At 37.7% G+C, this 20297-nt stretch overlaps 1 protein-coding gene across 1 annotated transcript in view; it reads left to right on the top strand.

Moving 5' to 3' along the window:
- The window catches only part of PRRT4 (proline rich transmembrane protein 4), a 954774-nt gene that overhangs the window by 96987 nt on the left and 837490 nt on the right, over window positions 1-20297 (top strand). The window contains exon 2 of the mRNA XM_044088619.1: window positions 5956-7002. Within this exon, the coding sequence (XP_043944554.1) occupies window positions 6027-7002 (976 nt within the window). The 5' untranslated portion in view covers window positions 5956-6026. The remainder of the gene's footprint in view (window positions 1-5955; window positions 7003-20297) is intronic.

Here is a 20297-nt window from a genome sequence, read left to right as displayed (position 1 = left end):
AAAGTTCATCTAAAAGGTAAATACTGAGAAGTTTTACAGTCCATTTTTATTTGTACAGATGAGATGGTTGACTCTAACTATTTATGACATCTATGCCCTTGGGCACAGTAGATCAACACAGAGGTATAGTTAATAGAAAATCAGTCATAAATAAAACATAAGTACATTAAAATGGTAGAAGATTTGGCAGGGTGAAATAAGTTTTTGTAACAGTTTTAAAAAAACACAAGTGGATTATAATATAAAAAGGTATTGCTTTAGGGAGGTAAGCATACTTCTCAACCTCTTAGACAAATAAATCTGGACAAAGCCATAAATAATGGGGGGACAAAGACCCAAAAATAGGGACAATTTTTAAACATTGCTCTTGCAAACTTACAAAGTTGAAAGGCTTTGTGTTAGCATGAATTTTCTGAAGGGTGTGAAGTCAGAAACTAAAATGTCTGCCATTATTTTCTGACTTCAATAGTTAATGTCTTGCCAATGATTTACCAGAAAACCACAATTTTATAATAAATGGACCAAAAACATGAGGCAACAATTTGAACATTTTATGAAAATCTGTACAGTTGAGAGGTATGGAAATAAGAGTATGGTCAAATTTTGAGGCACATAGCAAGATACTTTTACCTAACACTATCGGAATTTCTTAGGAATGTACTGTGGTGGCTGTAGCTGTTGCACAGAGTAGGATCTTATCCTTTGGCTTGACTCAAGCCATTTCTGAGTCAATCATATTCATGTGTTTTGTTGTTGTTTGTCTTTTGGCTTTTCCCGGTAAGGGGTCGCCACAGTGGAACTCCAGTCCACTAATGATTGGCAGTAGATTTGTACGAAATGCTGAGGTGCCAGCTCGACACCCAACCTTCAACAAAGGTACGCCCATTTACGCACATGTCTTTCAAACACTACCCAACTGCAGGGAGGACATGCAGACTCCACACAGAAGGCACTCCCAAGCCCAGCCATAATTGAACGGAAGAACCTCTTGCTGTGAGGTAACAACACTACTGCCGTACCACCGCGGCATGCCAATCATATTCATCTGTATTGTAATGAATTTCATTTATTAATGGAATATGCAGAAATAGTGTATAATTTCAAGATGCTTAGGCAGTCCTGTGCATTTTGAAAATATATTGTATACAAATGCACAAAAATACATCACCAATGTGCAGTATTAAAAGTAAAAACTCAGACAAAAGTCTGTTTGGGGGATCAGTTGAGGAATGGAAATCAGAAACAGTAAAATAAATATGCTTCATTGTAGCGTTTCATTTATGTAGACAGTGAACAAGGAATGGCAAGAGGTCAGTGTCATCTGGTGCTGTAAAAATCAAGTTATAGTCACTTAGTAACCATATTAAAAAAGTTGTGAGTTTCTTTCTTTCCTTTACAACCAAGTAAACAGACTGATCCAAAGATATTTTTCAGACAAGACCCAAAAAGACATAAGTTAAAAGAAAACAGCTAGTGATACAAAGTAAGCACAGACATTGGCAAATAAGTCCAGGTTTAAGTGCATTCACAGGCAAATATGTCAAGAGGTAATAAATACTGAATCATAATTAATTTAAAAAATGCAGTTATGATGAAGTTTACAGACAATTCAGTAAAGAAGAACTGTGGTGATGTGGCAATATAGTGACTTTAAAAAGTATGTATACAATAGAGTCACACAAGTTTACACAGCAAGCTATGTATTTCAAGATACAGTAAAGGATATAACAGCCCCATGTTATCCAGAGCTATAGTAAGTTACAGTATGTAAGAATTGCTAAAGGTACAACTATTGTGCCTAAGAATACCTGTCAACCTCTTATTGCAAGAAATCTGGACACAGCCTAAATAGTTGGGGACAAAAGTACAAAAATAGGGACAGATTTTAAATATTTCTGTTATACACTTAGAAGGTTGATAGAAAAACAGAATTTATGTTAGAATGCATTTTTTGAAGGATATGAAGTCTGAAACTCAAATGTATGTCAGTATTTAGTGACTTCAATCCTCAGTGATTTGCCAGAAAATCACAAATTCTATGAGGAACAGACCAAAAATATGAGGCAAAAATCTGGACATTCTGTAAAAATCTGGACAGTTGACAAGTATGTGCCCAAGGATAGATATTCTTACTAAAATCTGTGGACTTAACAGTACCTGAGCATAGAGATGTACTTAAACCAGGGGAAACAGAAACTGCAGGGAATGATGTACTAAGATTTATACACGTGAATCATATTTGCCAATCTGTCTGTGTAGCCTTGCAGAAAACTAAGTGGATGCCAGTGGAGGCTAGATCTAATTCAGGTCTATGAAAGACCTTGTCTTACTGGACCATTCCACCTTAGAAACACTGGCAGTGTTAACGCTTGAAGTTCTCAGCTAACATTGCAGCATATGTAAGACTTCTTGGAGGGACAAGTTCATTGCTCACAATGCCTACCTATTTTCACAAACTTCTCTTGCTAGTTAACTGGTATAAGGCTTTGACCTCTTTTAAGTTAAATCTTGATGCCTGAGTGAATTCACATGAATTTACTCATGGGATTAGCAGTATGGCCCTGATCAAGAAGGGAGATAAATCAGCTGGCTGTAGTGCCTAAGGTGCATGGCTAGGCTCTTTATGGCTGTCCAGCAACTATGGTGTATGATACAAAAAGAAGGCAACTTAAGAGGAATTATTCATGTATAAGTAAGACCAGATATGTCAGCTTGCGAGCATCACATAAAATATAAACAGAATACTAATAGTTAACAGGTAATAAAAAAAGACAATTTGAAATAAAGTAGCATTCATTCTGCAGCTCACAGTTTCATGTATTTATATACTTATTACCTAGTTCAGTGACTCATTACACGTAGACCCTGCATGTCATTCTTTCAAATGGAGTTCTGTGCTTAGAGGGTTTGCTAGCCTTTCCAATAAAATGAAACAACTTATAAGAGTACACTGAGGTGACCAGGAATGGATCAATCACAAAACTGATGGATCAATTGTTAGATTCTTGTGATAGAAGTGAGGATGTGTCCTGTATGTGAATGATTCATTTTTACTATAGATTACTGATCTCATGTATCTGACCACACACCACCGAGCTTGCTGAACATTTATTATTTGCTGGAGTAAGACGTTAGGTGATACTGTCCAAATGATAATATCAGCAGTACCTGTTAGGGATTACAACTTCATAAAAAAGCAAAGAGGGCTGTCACAGCTAGGTAACAGGCACTCCCATGACAATGATATGCATTGCCCTAAAAGTGTGATATTTATGTGATCCTGTGTGCTGCTATATCATAATCGCAATGTTATATCAAAGTGTCCCAGGCAGAAGTAAGAATGAGTCTCTACTGATCGGGTTTAACACCATCTCATGTCACACAATTGATAAGTACTTTTCTATCAAAAGTTGAAAGCAGGCATGTTGAATGCATTTATTTCAAATGTAGGTGTGGTGATTGCTTGTTGGATGCCTCAGGTTGTTTTAACAACTTTTTTTAGAGCAGCTATTTTTAAATGCATATATTTGGTATCATTTCTTGTTTTCAGAAAGGTTTAAAACTGGTTTAATTGTAGAGTCCATATATGAGTGGATTAATACAGTAAGTTGCATTTTAAAATTGTCAGCAGAGACTTTGCCACAAGGTTAGAATTCTGCACACTTATTTTTTTAAATCTATTTGTTGATCAGATAAGTTCACTGGGCACAACTGTTTCTTTTTTAGGGGCAATCAAGGAACATTGCTTGATTAAATGACTTCTTTAGAGTCACACAACAGGCACTTGAAGGTGAAAAGAATTAAACCTTGTGCGGTGGTGGTGCTGCGGTAGCGTTGTCACTTCACAGTAAGACGTTGTCCTGTTCGATTCTCAGCTAGAGCGTTTTCTGTGTGGAGACATGCGTGAGTGGGGCGTACCTTCGTTGAAGGTTGTGCGTCAGAGCCGGCAAGTCGGTACGTAAAAATCTACTGCCAATCATTAGCAGACCGGAGTTCCACTGTGGCAACCCCTAACCGGGAAAAGCCGAAACACACAACAACAACATCCTAGGCACGAGGAGCAGCTCATTAACAATACAGAGCTTTTCTTTGCATTAACTGTCAATCACTTGCTTGAGTTTTAGTCCAAGATGAAGAACTTTGCCTTATTGACGTGATTGCTAATTGTAACACTGATAATATGATGTCTTTTTTATAGTGCATCACATTCATTTCTGCCCTTCTCCTATAGTTGAACATGCAAACAGTAAAAACCTTGTGTTTTATGATGCCATAAAGATAATGCTGCTTCATACATTTCTTTATTCAGTGAAAAAAAAGATGTAATTACAACTCTGCCAGGCAGTTATAGTCCGAGATTGGGAGTTCTTGTAGAATGTAAGTAGACAGTCAGAAGGAATTGCTTAAACGTGTTTTTTGTGGCTAGAATTAGGTTTAAATGGCAAAGAAAAAAAAACTTTTCTGTCAAAAATGGCACAGAATTGCCAAAAATGTTGTTTGCATGCACTTAGAGTGCTTCAGACACATGCCATCTTATGCTAGCAATATTCATCTAATCTACAGTGTTGTGAAATGTCTTCCTCAGTAACTGAATCTGCCTGACAGACTCTTGAGAAACACTTGAAGCTGCGGAACTCTTCCTAATTGCCTTTAGTTTGCATAAAGACTTTTGGGGAGGGGGTCAGTATAACCTAGCTGTTGACTGGCTCCACCCTGATTCTGTCTGACAATGACACACTATACACTTACAGTCTGACAGCTTACCCTTGGAACCATAGTGGCAGTATATCTTTAGACCCTGTCCCAGAGGATTCACATACGTCTGGGTGCGTAACCCTGCTTCATTTGATGTGCTAAACTCAGCAATGCAGCTCAGTACTATTCATGTTCTGAGTTGCAAAGCATATTCACAGTTGTGCTAAGCCCAGGCTGCTGTAGCACACATAACAATAGCTGGGAGTCTGCCTTTTGTTATCAGCTTGAATCCGTCTTGTACAAAGAAGTTCTCTGGCCTGTTAAATGCTGGTACCCTTACTGAAGACAGTAACACATTCTTAAGCATTTTAAGTGTTCTGAAGCCTTAGGTAGGAAAAATGTAGAACCTGAACAATGATATTGTTTTGCTTAGACATTTAGATCGGTAAGTCTTATTGCCCTGTGAGGTAATGCACTACAATATATTTCTAGGCTTGTGCATCTAGGCAAAATTTAGCAGTGTTTATACTTTGTTGATGCTGAAATTTACATCCCAAGGAAACCTGAAAACATATCACTAAAAGATGATTAATAATGTTTGTCACTGGTCTGCAGTTATTAATGTGGTAAATTTCCATTTTTAAATGAAGTTTTGGAGTTCTGCTAATGAATGTTCTACCACTTTGTCTGGACAAAAATATTAACAACCAAAAAAAAAAAAAAAAAAATCTTCAATGTACTTTCTATTGTAAATTTGAATTTACTGTATCTTATTATGTTTTCTGCTGTGTGAATTTATCATTGTATTCTTCTTAACTTTGTATTGGTTATTCTACTTTGGAGCTTTTCTCCCCGGGCCTCCACTGAAAATGTTTTTTTCTTGACCCAGTGGACTTCCCCGGTAATCAAACTGAAATAAATAAAATAAATAAATAAAATAAATGTTATTGTAATTTGTAGTCTGCAGTGCATCTAGTATGCATTTTAGTATGTCTTTATGTAAGCATAATTAAATTAGAACACTAAATAAACTGACAGAAGCAAAATAGAAAATATAAGATGAAATCCAAGTTGTTTTGGATGAGTAATCAGGTCTAAAAATCAAATTTCATGATCTGTCGTGCTTTTACTCAGTGACATGTAGTCTAAATTCTGAAATTTTACTGGATTGTTTGTGAATAATAGAAAAAACAATGGGCTCTTTAATGTTGAATTGAATATCTGACAGTGTCATATATTTGTTTATTTTACTTTTTAGAGAAATAAATTGTCATCTTGCAAGAAGCTGATATTAAAGATTCATTTCTACAGAGCTCCACTCAACAGAAGTTATGTCTGTTCAGGAACGCTCCATCATTTGCCTTCTTTTCTGTACTTTAAGTGGAATAAATATTGATGCAGTTACAGATAAGCCCTTCTCACTGTGGGAAGGTACAAATGAATCGAGTCAGAGTTTGTCAGGCAGCCAAGATCTTGAGGAATTTCCACTAAAATCTACAGCTTTTACTGTACAAATAGATGATGATGACCTGTTGAGCATTAGGCGCAGACAAGATGGTGAGGCTGTGATTGACGATTCCACCAGTCGGGGAGACTACTATACAAACTCTGAATCCAGTGTCACAACGTCAGCCGGAGAAGACAGGGGCAGTGTGCCCTTACTGTATACTGCTCTTACAGCGGTTGTCATGCAGGGGGTAGAGGTTAGTTTTACCACACCAGAACTTATGCTTGCAATGCACAATAGTCTATCAGCAGTGAGGGAATCGTCTGATGAATCACGAATAAACTCTTCTGAAGATAAACCAGACATTAACACTTTAAGTGGTCTGCACACTGCTCATTTCAGCTGGACGAGTGCACCAGTTCATGTCATTCTGAATAGCCAAGAAATGTCTGTGGGCACTGAAACTGGAACTCAGTTACACTTTGGAACTTCATCAGAGGAAAGAGAACCCCTAAAGCTGACATCTGGTGAGCCAACTGCTGGGGTTCCATTGTCTCCACAGTCAGCACATACCATCATGACCTATTCTGAACAAATAGTAGCAAAGGCTACAGCTCCTACATCAGTCCATCACCTGCAAGGATCTACTTCTTTGGCATCTGAGGAGGGAGGGGACACAGATGATAGCATGACAAGCAGCGTAAGCCTCAATGTGAATATGCCACCGACTGAAGTATCTGATGAAACCTTTTCCTTCTCCAGAGAAGATACTTGGGACTTGCCACAGATGTTGCATCCATCTCCCAATACTGACACAACTGAAAAATGGATACCAGAACAAATGGAGCGGCTAGACCCCAGTAAGTACCAACTGACATATAAAGGTTTTGCCCAAGCATATTGTGATAGCTTGACCCATGCTTAAGGAGAAATATTGCACATAACCAATGTAATGCTATTTTCAAAGGGATGTATGAGCGAGAGAGACAGAGAGATGTGGCCATAATGCATTGTATCTATCAACATAGTGCTTAATTCTATATATTGTACAGGTGATCTTTTTTATAATGAGGGAAATGCACAGCAAGGCATCTGCTATTTCCTGGTCACTGAGCATAAGGAGTTAAAATGGAATATGAAAGTAGTAACAATTCATGCAAGTCTTCATAGGTTAGATCTGACAGATCTTCAGGCCCATAACCTAGTACTTTGCCCTCAGTGATAGACTGATAGCCGTACAATATTCCCACAGATTTATTGTATAGCCTATTCATTTTCATTTACTCAAAAATAATTTGTCTCTGCCTTACTTCTAAGGTTCTAAATGAGTGGCAAAAGAAGTCAGAACAATTACAAATATCTGCATACACTGTATACTCGGACTCTTTCTATATTCTGCCTCTCTTTCTATCAGTTCTGTTTGCCTGTGAACCTTTTGCTTAGGTTTGTGTTCCATACAGGTTGTACATTAATTCATCAGATTGTACTTCATTTATTAATCATCAAAAGGTGAACGATTCAAGTGTTTTGTTCTTTTATAGTGCCATGCTCACATGACTATTTCAGGTTTACAGTTGACCACTTCACAATTATTTCCAGTAAATACACACAACCCCCCCCCCCAAGAAGAAACGTCTGGTCAAAAGCACCATAAGCAAAACATCCAAAGTAAAAATAAGATTCCTATGTGATATAACTACCGTGCAGTTTTATTATCAAATTGCATTGAACAGAATTAAAGGAAAATCTTTTGCTGAAATTGCAGCATTGACTGAAAAGCATTGTATTGTAATATCTATGTAGTGGTTTTAACAGAAGCAGTTTTTCTTTTTCTTTTTTTTTTTTTTTTTGTATCCTTTTTGATTTCCTGATGTATTCTAGGTTGCTTAAATCTAATCTGTTTATCCATTATTTTGTTAATGATAATTTGACATTAGCTCATTCTTAACAAAGAGTTATTAAAATATAATGATCTAACAAAGTAGGTCTGGCTTTGTAAATCTGATTGCCAAGCTTACTACTGACTGGCCTTCAGGAAGCAAAATGGCTTGTAGCCTCATGTTGATATTTTCTAAATGCCATTTACATACTGACAATATTTATGAAGCATGTTATTCACAGATGTCCACATGTAAATGGGAGGTTCTTTCATACTCTTGGAGGGTGATGTGTAATGTATCTGTCACATTGTTTTATATTACTGATATTTATTTTTACTGTTAAGCTCTCTGATTTGTTATTGGCTCCCAAAGCAGTGTATTCCAGGCACAGACATTCAAAAATAATTAGATCTGACACTGACTTATATACCAGACAGCGGTAACTTCTTGGTAACACATTATAAAGTAAATATAATGACAATTCCTGAATTCTTTCTGATAGTGTAAGTTTTCCAACCCAGTGATTTTTTCAGTGAGGAAGGATTGTATCTATTGAAGTTTTTTCAGGTACCTTGTTTGAAAATTATTGTAGCATTGTATTTGATAAGTTGAATCGGGGAGGTATAAAATAATACAATGGTTTCCCTGGTGTGACTAGATGTGCTTTAAAATGAGATGGGATACAGAATATGCTTTTCTTTGGATGCATTGTCAGAGGTGAAATTGTTGTTTGCAGTTATCTCAAGATCTTTAGTGATGGCATCTTTGAGTTTTTATTTTGCAATTATGATTATTCTCTATATATTAAGTCTCATGATGCTACATTTGCTATCATTAAAGGTGGGGTAATTGCTACTGCACTAGGTGTATATTTTTATGAATCAGTTTGAGGTGTTGATATATGCATTATGTTTGATAACTAGGTAGGCCAGGCCTGACTGATACTGACAGGTATTTTTTCATCCCTAGTCATTTCCAGAAATATATATATATATATATATATATATATATATATATATATATATACATATATATATATATATATATATATATGTGTGTGTGTGTGTGTGTGTGTGTCAAAAGTCAAAGACAAAAGTAACTTTGTTGTCAGTGTAGTTTAAATGAGATTCAATGCAATCAGCTCATCATGGGACAGACAAAAAAGAAATCACATACATAGAAAGACATAATTTAAAAGCAACATAAAGTAATAATACCACCATTTTATAAATAAGCTTTACATTTAAGTATATAGCTACATGTATTCCTAGAAATACACACTTGTTAATACACATCTAGCAGCAAAGTTCAAGTAAACTTTGAGTAATAGTGTACCACATTATTAAATATTGCACCTGAGTCCCAACTTCCTGACCTGTCAGTGATCAGACATAATGTTGGAATTAAGAAGTCTGGTCACCTTCGGATAAAAACTTTCTTTGAATCTAGTTGTCCTGCATCAATATTGCTATATCTTTTACTCGATGACAGGCTCATAAACAGACTGTTTGTAGGATGAGTTGCATCATTTAGTGTTTTGGTGGCTCTCTTTAGGCTCCTCGATGTATAAAGATCCTGGATTGTGGGCAGACCTATGCCAGTTATCGTTTTGGCAACTCTCACCACTCTCTGCAGTAATTTCTTATCTGTGAACGAACAGCTCCCATACCATAATGAAAAACTGGATGTTAGGATGCTTCAAATTGCTACTCTGTAGAAGGTGGAAAGTGTTGGCAATGGTGGTTTCACCATTTTGTGTACTTTTTTCACTATGTGGTAGGTGTTACCGTACCAAGAGAGATTATCAGACATATGGGCTCCAAGGAATTTGGTACTGCATACCCACTCCACAGTCTCGCCCTTGATCAGGAGCAGTGTATGGGGTGCTTCCCTCTTCCTGTAGTATGATGATCTCTTTTGTTTTACTTACATTCATGTCAAGGTTGTTTCTTGAACACCAGTCAGTCAGTGTGTTAACCTCTTCTCTGTATGCACTCTTGTCCTCTCTCATGATGAAACCCACGACTGTGGTGTTGTTAGCAAACTTGATGATGTGATTTGTACTGAAGTTTGCTGTGCAGTCATGGATTAGGATACTAAACAATAGGAGACTGAGAACGCAACCCTGAGGAACACTCGTGTTGAATGTTATGCTCTTAGAGGTATTCTTGCCCAAAAAAAACATTCTGTGTCCTGTTAATCAAAAAGTCCAGGATCCAATTTCAGAGGTGTTTGCTGATGCCCAGATGTACTAGCATAGGAACAACTGTGTTAAATGCTGAGCTAAAGTCGATGAACAGCATTCTCACATAGCTGTCCTTGCTCTTCAAATGCTCAAGAGCAAGATGCAATGCGACCACTATTGCATCAGCCATGGATCTATTTTCTCTGTAGGCAAACTGCTGTGGATCAAAAGTTCATGGTAGTTCCACAGGCAGGTGTTTCTTGACTAGCCTCTCAAAACATTTCATAATTGTGGATGTTAGTGCAACAGGCCTGAAGTCATTCAAGCTGGTGGGTGAGGCTATTTTGGGTAGAGGGATGACATTTGTTACTTTGTAACATGAAGGGACCTTTGCTAGGCCAAGTGAGGTGTTAAACAGAGTACTGTACCTAGTTGGTCTGCACAGCTCTTTAACACCTTACCCAAGATATTATCAGTACTGGGTGCCTTTCTGGGATTGACTTTCTACTTCCATCGGGCTAAGGCTGAGTACTGCATTGTACTGTTCTGTGTGTAACCTTTGCACAGTTGTGTTGTTCCTCTCCTCAAATCTTCCAAAAAAGGTATTCAGCCTGTCTAGGAAATCAGATCACACATCGCATTGTGTGTGTGTGCATAGATAAATAGATGGAAAGACAGATAAATAGACAGATAGATAGTTAGATAGATGGAGATATAAATATATATTAAATAATGAAGAGCGTTAGGTATGACGATCTCTGTGTCATATAAGTAACATGCAGTGGTATCGTTAAGTGCACAGAACTGAAATATGCATTTTTCACCTGGTATGTTAGAAGTTTAAACATTAAGTGTAAATGGGTGTGTAGAGCTGCCCTGCTGTTTTTCATGACCTCTACTAAATGAGGGGTAAGGTAGCTCATAACAGGTTTGGTTATATTAAGGCTTCATTGAGAACAAAGCAACTAGACTTGGCAAGACTGAAAAAAGTATTTCAAAGTGTCATGGAATACAGTAGTAATATTAACTTCTGTTAGTCTAAGGAGAAACAAATTCTAAAGTATAAGGCCTTTAACAGAGTTATGGCAGCTTCTATTCTCAATAGGGATGCTGTATTACTGCAAGAATCTTGTAGTATATTGATAAATATGTACCCAGCTAAACTAATGCAGTATACATGAGTTACTTAGAAAGACCAACTCACTGGCTTTGGGGATAATCACACACTGTATTAAACTGAATTATTATAATGTACAAAGAGTAGTTATGCAGTGCATTTTCAGTCAGAAACATGGCTAAAGTCACTTCATTAGTGATTTGGAAAGACAGATATTCTGGTGTTCATAGGTTCATAAATTAGTACTAGGCTAACTACCTTTGCGAGCCATTTTAAGCCTAGCCAATTATCTCCTGTAAGACTCAAACCCTGTACCTTGTGTTTATAAGACAAACACCTTAAGCATTAGGCCACCCTCTCAACGTGTAAATGATTTAGACCTGCAAATGATGTACACTTGGCCAAGTTCATGGACAACTTTGAGAATGGTAGGATTAAGTGAAACACGGATGAACAAGGTGGAAAAGTATGTAGAACTATGTAGAACTCTGTGATCGTAGACTGTGTGGCTAGTGAAAAGGTTGTAAAGTCTGAGAATTAAAACTAGCATGGGCCAAACTTTTGCAAGGCTTTTTATTGCATATTCAGAATATTCAGAATATTCCTAGACATTTCAAGGCTATAAAGTCTTATGACCATTTTCTCCTTGCCAGTACTGTCACAGACTACACCTCCTCTCTCCAGGAGGGCATACTAGTCAGTCCTGGATTAAATTTGTGAAAGCCCATCCAGCCATCTATGTAGGCTATGTTTAAAGGAAGATAGTGAGTTGGGCTGTTTAACCTGCAGGGAAAATGTATTCCAGAGGTTAGGGAGGTACCTGTTTTTAAACTTGTCCGTCCACCATGTTTCACTTATTGTTTGGTAAAGATGTAGGTCACTGGTTCTAGTATTGGTGGAGCCTGTGGACTGAATTACAGGAAGTCCATGACAACTGGGTGTCTAACAGCATGAGAAGTGAGACAGAGATCTCCTTTCAAAAGTCTGTAAGACACTAAGCAAAAGGATAGAGCTCCCAGCCTCTCTTGATAACTCATGGACTTTACGTTGCTAATTTTTTTGTTAAGGCCATGTGGGTTTTTTCTAATTGTTTGATATATTTATTGAAATACATACAGAAGAGGCTGTACTTGAAAACTGGAATGATCAATGCTAAGAAGAAGAGAGTGATTACTTCCTCGGATCTGACGGTATTCTTTTGTCTTCTAGCTGTGCTAAGTAAATGGATTTTCTAACAATTGTTACATGATGGTCAAAAGAGATAGAGTTGTCATCCCAACTTCCTAAGACCCTGATTATATTTTCATTTTCTAGTAGTCTGTGGTCTATACAATATGATGAGGGGAGGGGTTGTCTACCCAAAGAGATACTACAACTTTTAGCATTTAGTTTGAGTCCATTGTTAGTATAGTAAGGGACATTGGGGTTCTTTATCTCTCTACTTCTGTTTGGAGAGGAGCTCCTTGGTATAATTGTCCCTATCATGATTGTATTCCTTGTGATTTGCTTTCTTTAACCCACACTCAAAATAATTCATGGAAATGTTAAGATACCTGACCCTCTGTGCTTTGAATAGGAAGAGGATCTGATGTAATGTTAAATTCCCCAAAGCTCTTTCTATAATGTGAACAAGGTGCACTTGTTGTAGTTATTAAGATGAACAACTATTCTAGCCCATTTATTTTCCATTTAGTACTTTACATTTCCTTGCAAGGATATAGTTAGAGCTCATGCCAGGGACAAGCTTGGTGATTCTGAAGCTATATAAGCCTCATTGTGCTTGCACACATGTTGAAATAGTTGTTGCATTGTAGACTTTTGAAACTTTTCAGGTTATGTTCTATGTTTCCAAGCTCTGTATGGAATGTGTCCTGAGAGGAATGTTGAATAATGACTTTCTTGGAGTCCTAAGAAGTTTTGACCAAGGGTTGTCCACATCTAAGAGTGCTGTGTTGGGAATGTATGAAACTGGGTATATGGAGGCCTGGGTCTACTAGACATGATTAAAATTGCAGAAAGCCGAAACCCATATGGCAATTTCACAATTTTGAACATGTAAAACAAAAAAAAAAACAACAGTAACTCACTTTCTAAATGTTAGCAGGGGTGATGCGCCCCCTGCACCCCCCATGGGGGGATACACCCCCCCGTAACTTTAATATACCAACTCTGAGATTGCACTACAGTGCGGAAATGGAAATCTTTCCATTCTGCACCGCACGGAGATGTCCATTACACATGGTCGGGATTTCAAAAGTTGAACATATGGTCTCGGCCATATGGGTTTCGACTTTGTGGCATTTCGACAATGCATAGGGGACCCGGAGGCTTACAGGCTCCAATCACTAATTTCATGTATGAGGAAGACCAGAGGCAAAGTGCAGTCAAGTTCTGAGGCAGAGAAAGACATAATTTTTACATGAATTAAATAAAATAGACTGCTCTGTCTGTCATTCATAAAAGACCAATCAGAATAGAAGGAATAACATAAACCTGATGGAGGATCACAGCTGATGTACTGAAGATCAGTGAGTGCTTCTGTGTGAAGCAATGGCATGTTAAGACTGAAGAAGTCCTTGGCTTGAACAAGGTGGCACACTTAAGGCAGTGACAGTAATGCTCCAAAAATGGAGAAAAGACAGGCTTGTTAAGCATGTTATTTATTCTGTCTATAATAAAAAAGTCCTACCCTTGTACCAGCCCCTTTTCAATGTCCTGTCCTGATGCAGTCAAATAAAATAGTATCACAAAATGTTCACAATTTTGCTTAAGTAATCTTGTTACAGGTTTCAAATAAATTATCATTGTTTAGATAAAATATATATGTGCCTTATTTGTAATGTGACAATATATACAATGTACACATACTATAAAATAATGTTAAATGTTCTGTTGGTGTGTTTGAGTTTAACATGCTACGTATACTATGTTATGTGAACTTAGCATTATGCTTTTACTATACACTGCATGTATGTAACACGCTGTTCACCTGTTAAGGTATGCATTTCATCCATCCATCCACAAGCCCTTTTCCCCATGCTGTTGGGGTGTCACTTCAACAGTGACAATTTTATAGTGCCAAGATTCACACCGCTGAGTGGCTAGCCCTATCACAACTGTTTTCTTTTCATACCTTTCATGCACACATCCTCCACCTAGTATACATCTTTGGAATGTTTCATATCTCTCATGCACACATCCTCCACCTAGTATACGTCTTTGGAATGTTTCATACCTCTCATGCACACATCCTCCACCTAGTATAAGTCTTTGGAATGTTTCATACCTCTCATGCACACATCCTTCACCTAGTATACGTCTTTGGAATGTTTCATATCTCTCATGCACACATCCTCCACCTAGTGTACATCTTTGGAATGTTTCATATCTCTCACGCACACATCCTCCACCTAGTATACGTCTTTGGAATGTTTCATACCTCTCATGCACACATCCTCCACCTAGTATATGTCTTTGGAATGTTTCATACCTCTCATGCACACATCCTCCACCTAGTATATGTCTTTGGAATGTTTCATACCTCTCATGCACACATCCTCCACCTAGTATACGTCTTTGGAATGTTTCATACCTCGCATGCACACATCCTTCACCTAGTATACGTCTTTGGAATGTTTCATACCTCTCATGCACACATCCTACACCTAGTATACGTCTTTGGAATGTTTCATACCTCTCATGTACACATCCTTCACCTAGTAAACATCTTTGTAATGTTTCATACCTCTCATGCACACATCCTCCACCTAGTATACGTCTTTGGAATGTTTCATACCTCTCATGCACACATCATCCACCTAGTATACGTCTTTGGAATGTTTCATACCTCTCATGCACACATCCTTCACCTAGTATACGTCTTTGGAATGTTTCATACCTCCCATGCACACATCCTCCACCTAGTATACGTCTTTGGAATGTGGAAGGAAAGCAGAGCACCTGGAGAAAACGTATGCAAACTCAGGGAGGACATGCAGGCACTGCACAGATGGCAGCCCAGCTGAGAACTGAACAGGAGAACCTCTTGATGTGAGGAAACAATACTGTCAACTGTGGCACTGTGTCACTATACATTGTTTTGTCTTATATGCTACATTTTTACTGTTAACTCATGCAAATGTATGTAATCTGGAGCTTTTCTCCCTGGACCTCTGCTGACAAGGTGGTTTTCCCAGCTGGATTATCTCAATAAAAATACATTTTTAAGTACTCCTCATCACTGTTAAGCTCTAGTCTCACAACAGAACATCATCATCAGTCCGTGGCCACCTCAGAAGAGCAGCAGGAAGCTGTTAAATACTTCATTCAAACTTTTGTAACAATCCAAAATATGTGTTTGAATGACATGTTTAAAAGCTTCCTGCCTCTCTGCTGTGGTGGCTGTTCTCCATGTGGTGATGGTAAGCATTGCTTCACTTTTTTCAATGTCTTTTCTAGTACGTGGGGGCAGGTAAAGCTCATTGCGCAACAAAGAATTATGATCAAGTTTTTCCAATTATAACTGAATAATGTGTAGTTGATGTATGTCAAGATTCACCTCTCAAGCTTCACTCTTGAGGTGAATTTCTTGACATCTGCACCATGAACACATAACATCCTGATTATGATCAGAGACCCAATCATAGTCCTCTATATGAGTCACGTTATTCAGCAAACATATAGAGAAACCTCCAAAGAAAGGAGTGGGATACAAGTATTACGTTAAAATTGTTAGGAGTTGTAACAACTGATAATTTAAGTATTACGGTAAAATTGTTAGGAGTTATAACAACTGATAATTTAAGTATTACGGTAAAATTGTTAGGAGTTATAACAACTGATAATTTAAGTATTACTGTAAAATTGTTAGGAGTTATAACAACTGGTTGCACTGTTTACTGCTTTTGGCTGCTGTGTTACAGACTAGCAGTGGTAAATTCTATGCTGATTCTTTTCCTATGGAACTGAGATCAGAAAGCCATTGACAGAAGGCATGCAGTAAGAGTATCAGAGCCAAAATATACCCAAACGGATGAGAAACATTTATTCAGCCATCATATTTTATTTTTATCTGAAAACTGTGCATCCAGTACTTTAACAAGTGACTTTGGGGAATGTAGTAGCTATTTGTTTATCTCGCTGATGACTCATTATGTCTACTTTACTTAGTAGTGTTGTCCGTGCCCTGTTCTCTGACCATGGTTTAGTATAAGCAGTCAGAGTCCAGTCTACTACAAATGTCTTATTTGCTTATCAGACCTTACTGAGGTTTGCTACTAAATGCATTTCTAAATGTGGGTACCCAATAAAAAGTCGGAGGACAGTTATTGTAGTCCTTGGATCAGAGCGAATGTAAGTGTCATTCGGTGGATATTAAGTGCGAAATTATGCTACTGTGGAAGTAGTCCTCCTACTCTGAGGTATGGTGTACTTGGAGTTAGTATATATCAGAAACAGGGGTGTGTGAGGCTTCTCCTCTGCAAAAACAGAGTCTGTAACAGTCAGTTACAAAATATGCTGTTTGTTGTTAATATCAGACTTAAATTGCAAAATGTCTGGACTTGCAATGTTGGGACTCACATCGATTTGGGAGTCTCTGAATTCTAGGCTAACAATCAAAACTACAATCACCCACAGAGAAACAAAGGCACATGAAAAAAATCAACAAGCAGAAGATGTAATTTGATCTTGTACATCACCTTCACATAAATGCTAAAATGAGGCCTAAGCATGTGTAGGTGCACAGCAAGGTGAAAACAAATTAAAGGCAAGATAAGAGAAAAGTGTTTGTTGGTACTGTTACTCATACTGTTAGCTTTGCCTCCACACAAATTCTTCTTTAAGGGGGTCTGTACTGATATTTATGTATTAAGATAAGAAATATTTTTTGGGTGAGGCAATATTGTTTTACTAACTATGTAAATAAAAGTTCCATAGCTGTAGAGGCTGCTGCTAGACTGTGATTCTCCTAAGACCTGATACGCCATTCTCGCACTTCATTGATCTGTTGTTGTTCATTCAATCAGAAGTGACTGTTCTAGTTACCTGATGTGAGCTTCCTGTATGAATTAAATCTATTATTCTGCATTCGATCTCATGCTGAGGTTACATCCAGATGATTAAGCACATTTTTTTTTTCTGAAGTAATTCTTTGAGTTTCTTTATCACTCTGATCAAACTGAGAAGACAAAATGTTTTTGTTCCAATCTTGCTTTCTGTTTTCCAGAGAGGAATCAGGTCTGCTTGCTTCTTATCTCAAGGTCTAGTGCCATATTACCTCAGTTTGTTAAAAAGGACAGTAGTCATATCGCTTGTTTTCCTTCTAGCCCTCTTATGAATATTGGGGTAAATCCCAGATTTTGCTGTACCAGAAACCTGCCTTTTATTAGTCCTTGTTTTGAGTTAAAATGTCCAGTGCAAGGCTTGGTATTTCTTGTAGGACTGTGTAATTTCTCTTCCTCTTTAAGTTTAACTCTGTGGCTCAGAGGACCGAGTCGTAACTGTGACTCAGTTGACCTGGATTTGATTAGTGGCTTTGGCATATGAGGTGCCAGCCAAGGAGAGGGAAGAGTGAAGGGTTATGGCCTGCTCACCTCTTCTGGGGGAAGAGATGTGAGCAGTCAGGAGCATACTAGCTGGTGCAACTTCTCTGGTATTTACCAGGGAAACTACAATTCATGCTTTAAGGGAATGGGGGATGGGGCTTTCTTTGTGGAAGTGAGGGTACACCCATTGCATTACCCCTTCTTGGTGCTTTGCATGATGCATGCAGGGGACAGAGAGGCACGTAAAAAAAAAGCTCTGAATCACTCATGATGGCTGTCTAAATGATGGCCCCTCCCAGGTGATCATTGCCATGGTGACAGGGAATGAATGGGCTGATTGGCTAGAAGGAGCTTGATGATTGATAGATAGCAGGAGCAAAAGGAAAAAAAAAATGTCTTATTTGCTTCTCTGTGAACACTGAACAGAAGTATTCATTCACAATTCTTTTTATTTTCTCTGCCCATCTCATTCTTTAATTTATTAAAATCGAATTGCGTTTATTCTACACTCCATTATATATCTACACAAAGTGTTATATATTGTTTTATTTCATTTTAATTTTAGTTTGTTTCTTCCTTTGACATTTTGCTTTTCCTGATTCTTTTTGCTTTTATTACCACTCATTTTCATTTGCTTTGTTTTATCACTGTTTTCCTAAACCTCCCAAATGCAGTCAATTTTTCTCCAGTTTTCTGCTGCTTAATAATGTGCAGTTGCTATCAGACAATGGTCTAGCTGTGAGGTCAGAGACATGCAGTGTTTAGTTGATCTTTCAGTAGATTTAGTATGTAATGGCTTTTGACTGTAGAGCTGAATTTACATGTTTCATGTGTATTTGGTGTTAGCCTTGCAATAGAAAATGTGATACCAGGTTTACTTTCCAGACTAGTTTGCCAGTTATATGGGCAAAAGTTTTTATGGCAAAATGCCTGACCGTTTATATATAAAATCAAAAAATCAAATGTGTATGTACTCACAAAACATAAAATGTTAGAATATGAGTGCCACTAATCTGAATAAAACACATTTTATAAAAAACAATTCATAAAAATAGTCATTATATGTAATTACATTTGCATTTTGACAAGAATGGTAGTGCAAATCATATTTTCTTTATTTGTTTCACCAAAAAAATTGACTGCATTTCACCCAGCAGAGTGGTTGATGAGGACGTTCTTAGCTTTCACGTAGATTCTGACCCAAGGGTACTTCCACATCTATTCAGGATCCTTTAGCATCTTCAGAGCATCCACAACGGTCAATGGTGCAGGGAGAAAATTCAATGCAAGCTGTTGTTACAAAGAGGAATAACCACATTTTCACTGATTCTGAGAACACCCCCCACACACACACACATACACACACACACACACACACACACACACACACACACACACACACACACACACACACACACACACACACACACACACACACACACACACACACACTTGTATCTTGTTGGCTGAGCAGCTCCGTGTAGCTGTGGAATTCTCAGTCATAACAGAGCAGGAGTAATGCCAGGCTACATTTCATTGTGTTTTGCTTCATTTTCTGCTCTCTCTCTCTCTCTCTCTCTCACCTAGTGAATGTGCTTCATAAATCACGTCAAGTACTTCCTGTTGGTGTCTCGTTATGTTAAAATTCTCATTTCGATTTAGAAGTAGTAATGAAAATTGTTTCCTTAAGCAGCAAAAATGTAATTAGTGCTAAAAAGGAAATGCAACATTAAAAAAACAACAGAAATTGCTCAAAATGTGAAACTAAATGTACACTTCTGTATTCATGCATATTTGCATTACTTTACAAATAGTTTCTTCATTTGAAAGCAGACAGCAGTGAAATACTGCAAGGCATATCATACCTCTCAACCTCTTCAACACAAGAAATCTGGACAAAGCCTAAAATAATGTGGGGGACAAAGGACAAAAATAGGGACAGATTTTAAATATTGTTCTTATAAAGCAACTAGAATAACAGGATTTGTGTTAGGCTATTATAACACAAAGAACTGCATTGACCCAAAGCCCTGCTCTGATCTGACACATCTTTTTTTAATGCTTAACCAAACTCCCAAGAACTTTTTATCCTTACATTTAAATGACCCAGGTGGTACAATAATTAGTGTAAGTAATTTAGTAAATGTAGGTGAAAAAGTATTCTGTCTCTGCAGTGTCAGGAGGCACATGGCTGAAACACAAGACAGGATAACTACAGTCATGCCCATGGTGAGGGTGTATATGCCCAGTCCCAGGAACCCCAAAATACAGTTGCAAAGGATCATAGGAATTACAAGGCAACTGATTCATATAACCATTTATGCCTTTCCAGTATAGTCATCCAATTCCCATTTGAAGGAAGATAATGCATTACATTGCTTAAACTGCAGTTGTAGTGTATGCACACTGCTTAATTAGCAGTGGGAGT

This window comes from Protopterus annectens, chromosome 11.part0 (genome assembly GCF_019279795.1).
Source record: "Protopterus annectens isolate FY-2018-M chromosome 11.part0, PAN1.0, whole genome shotgun sequence".
NCBI classification, from domain to species: domain Eukaryota; kingdom Metazoa; phylum Chordata; order Ceratodontiformes; family Protopteridae; genus Protopterus; species Protopterus annectens.
Note: the sequence above shows the minus strand (reverse complement) of the source record. Positions and strands in the feature narration are given on the sequence as shown.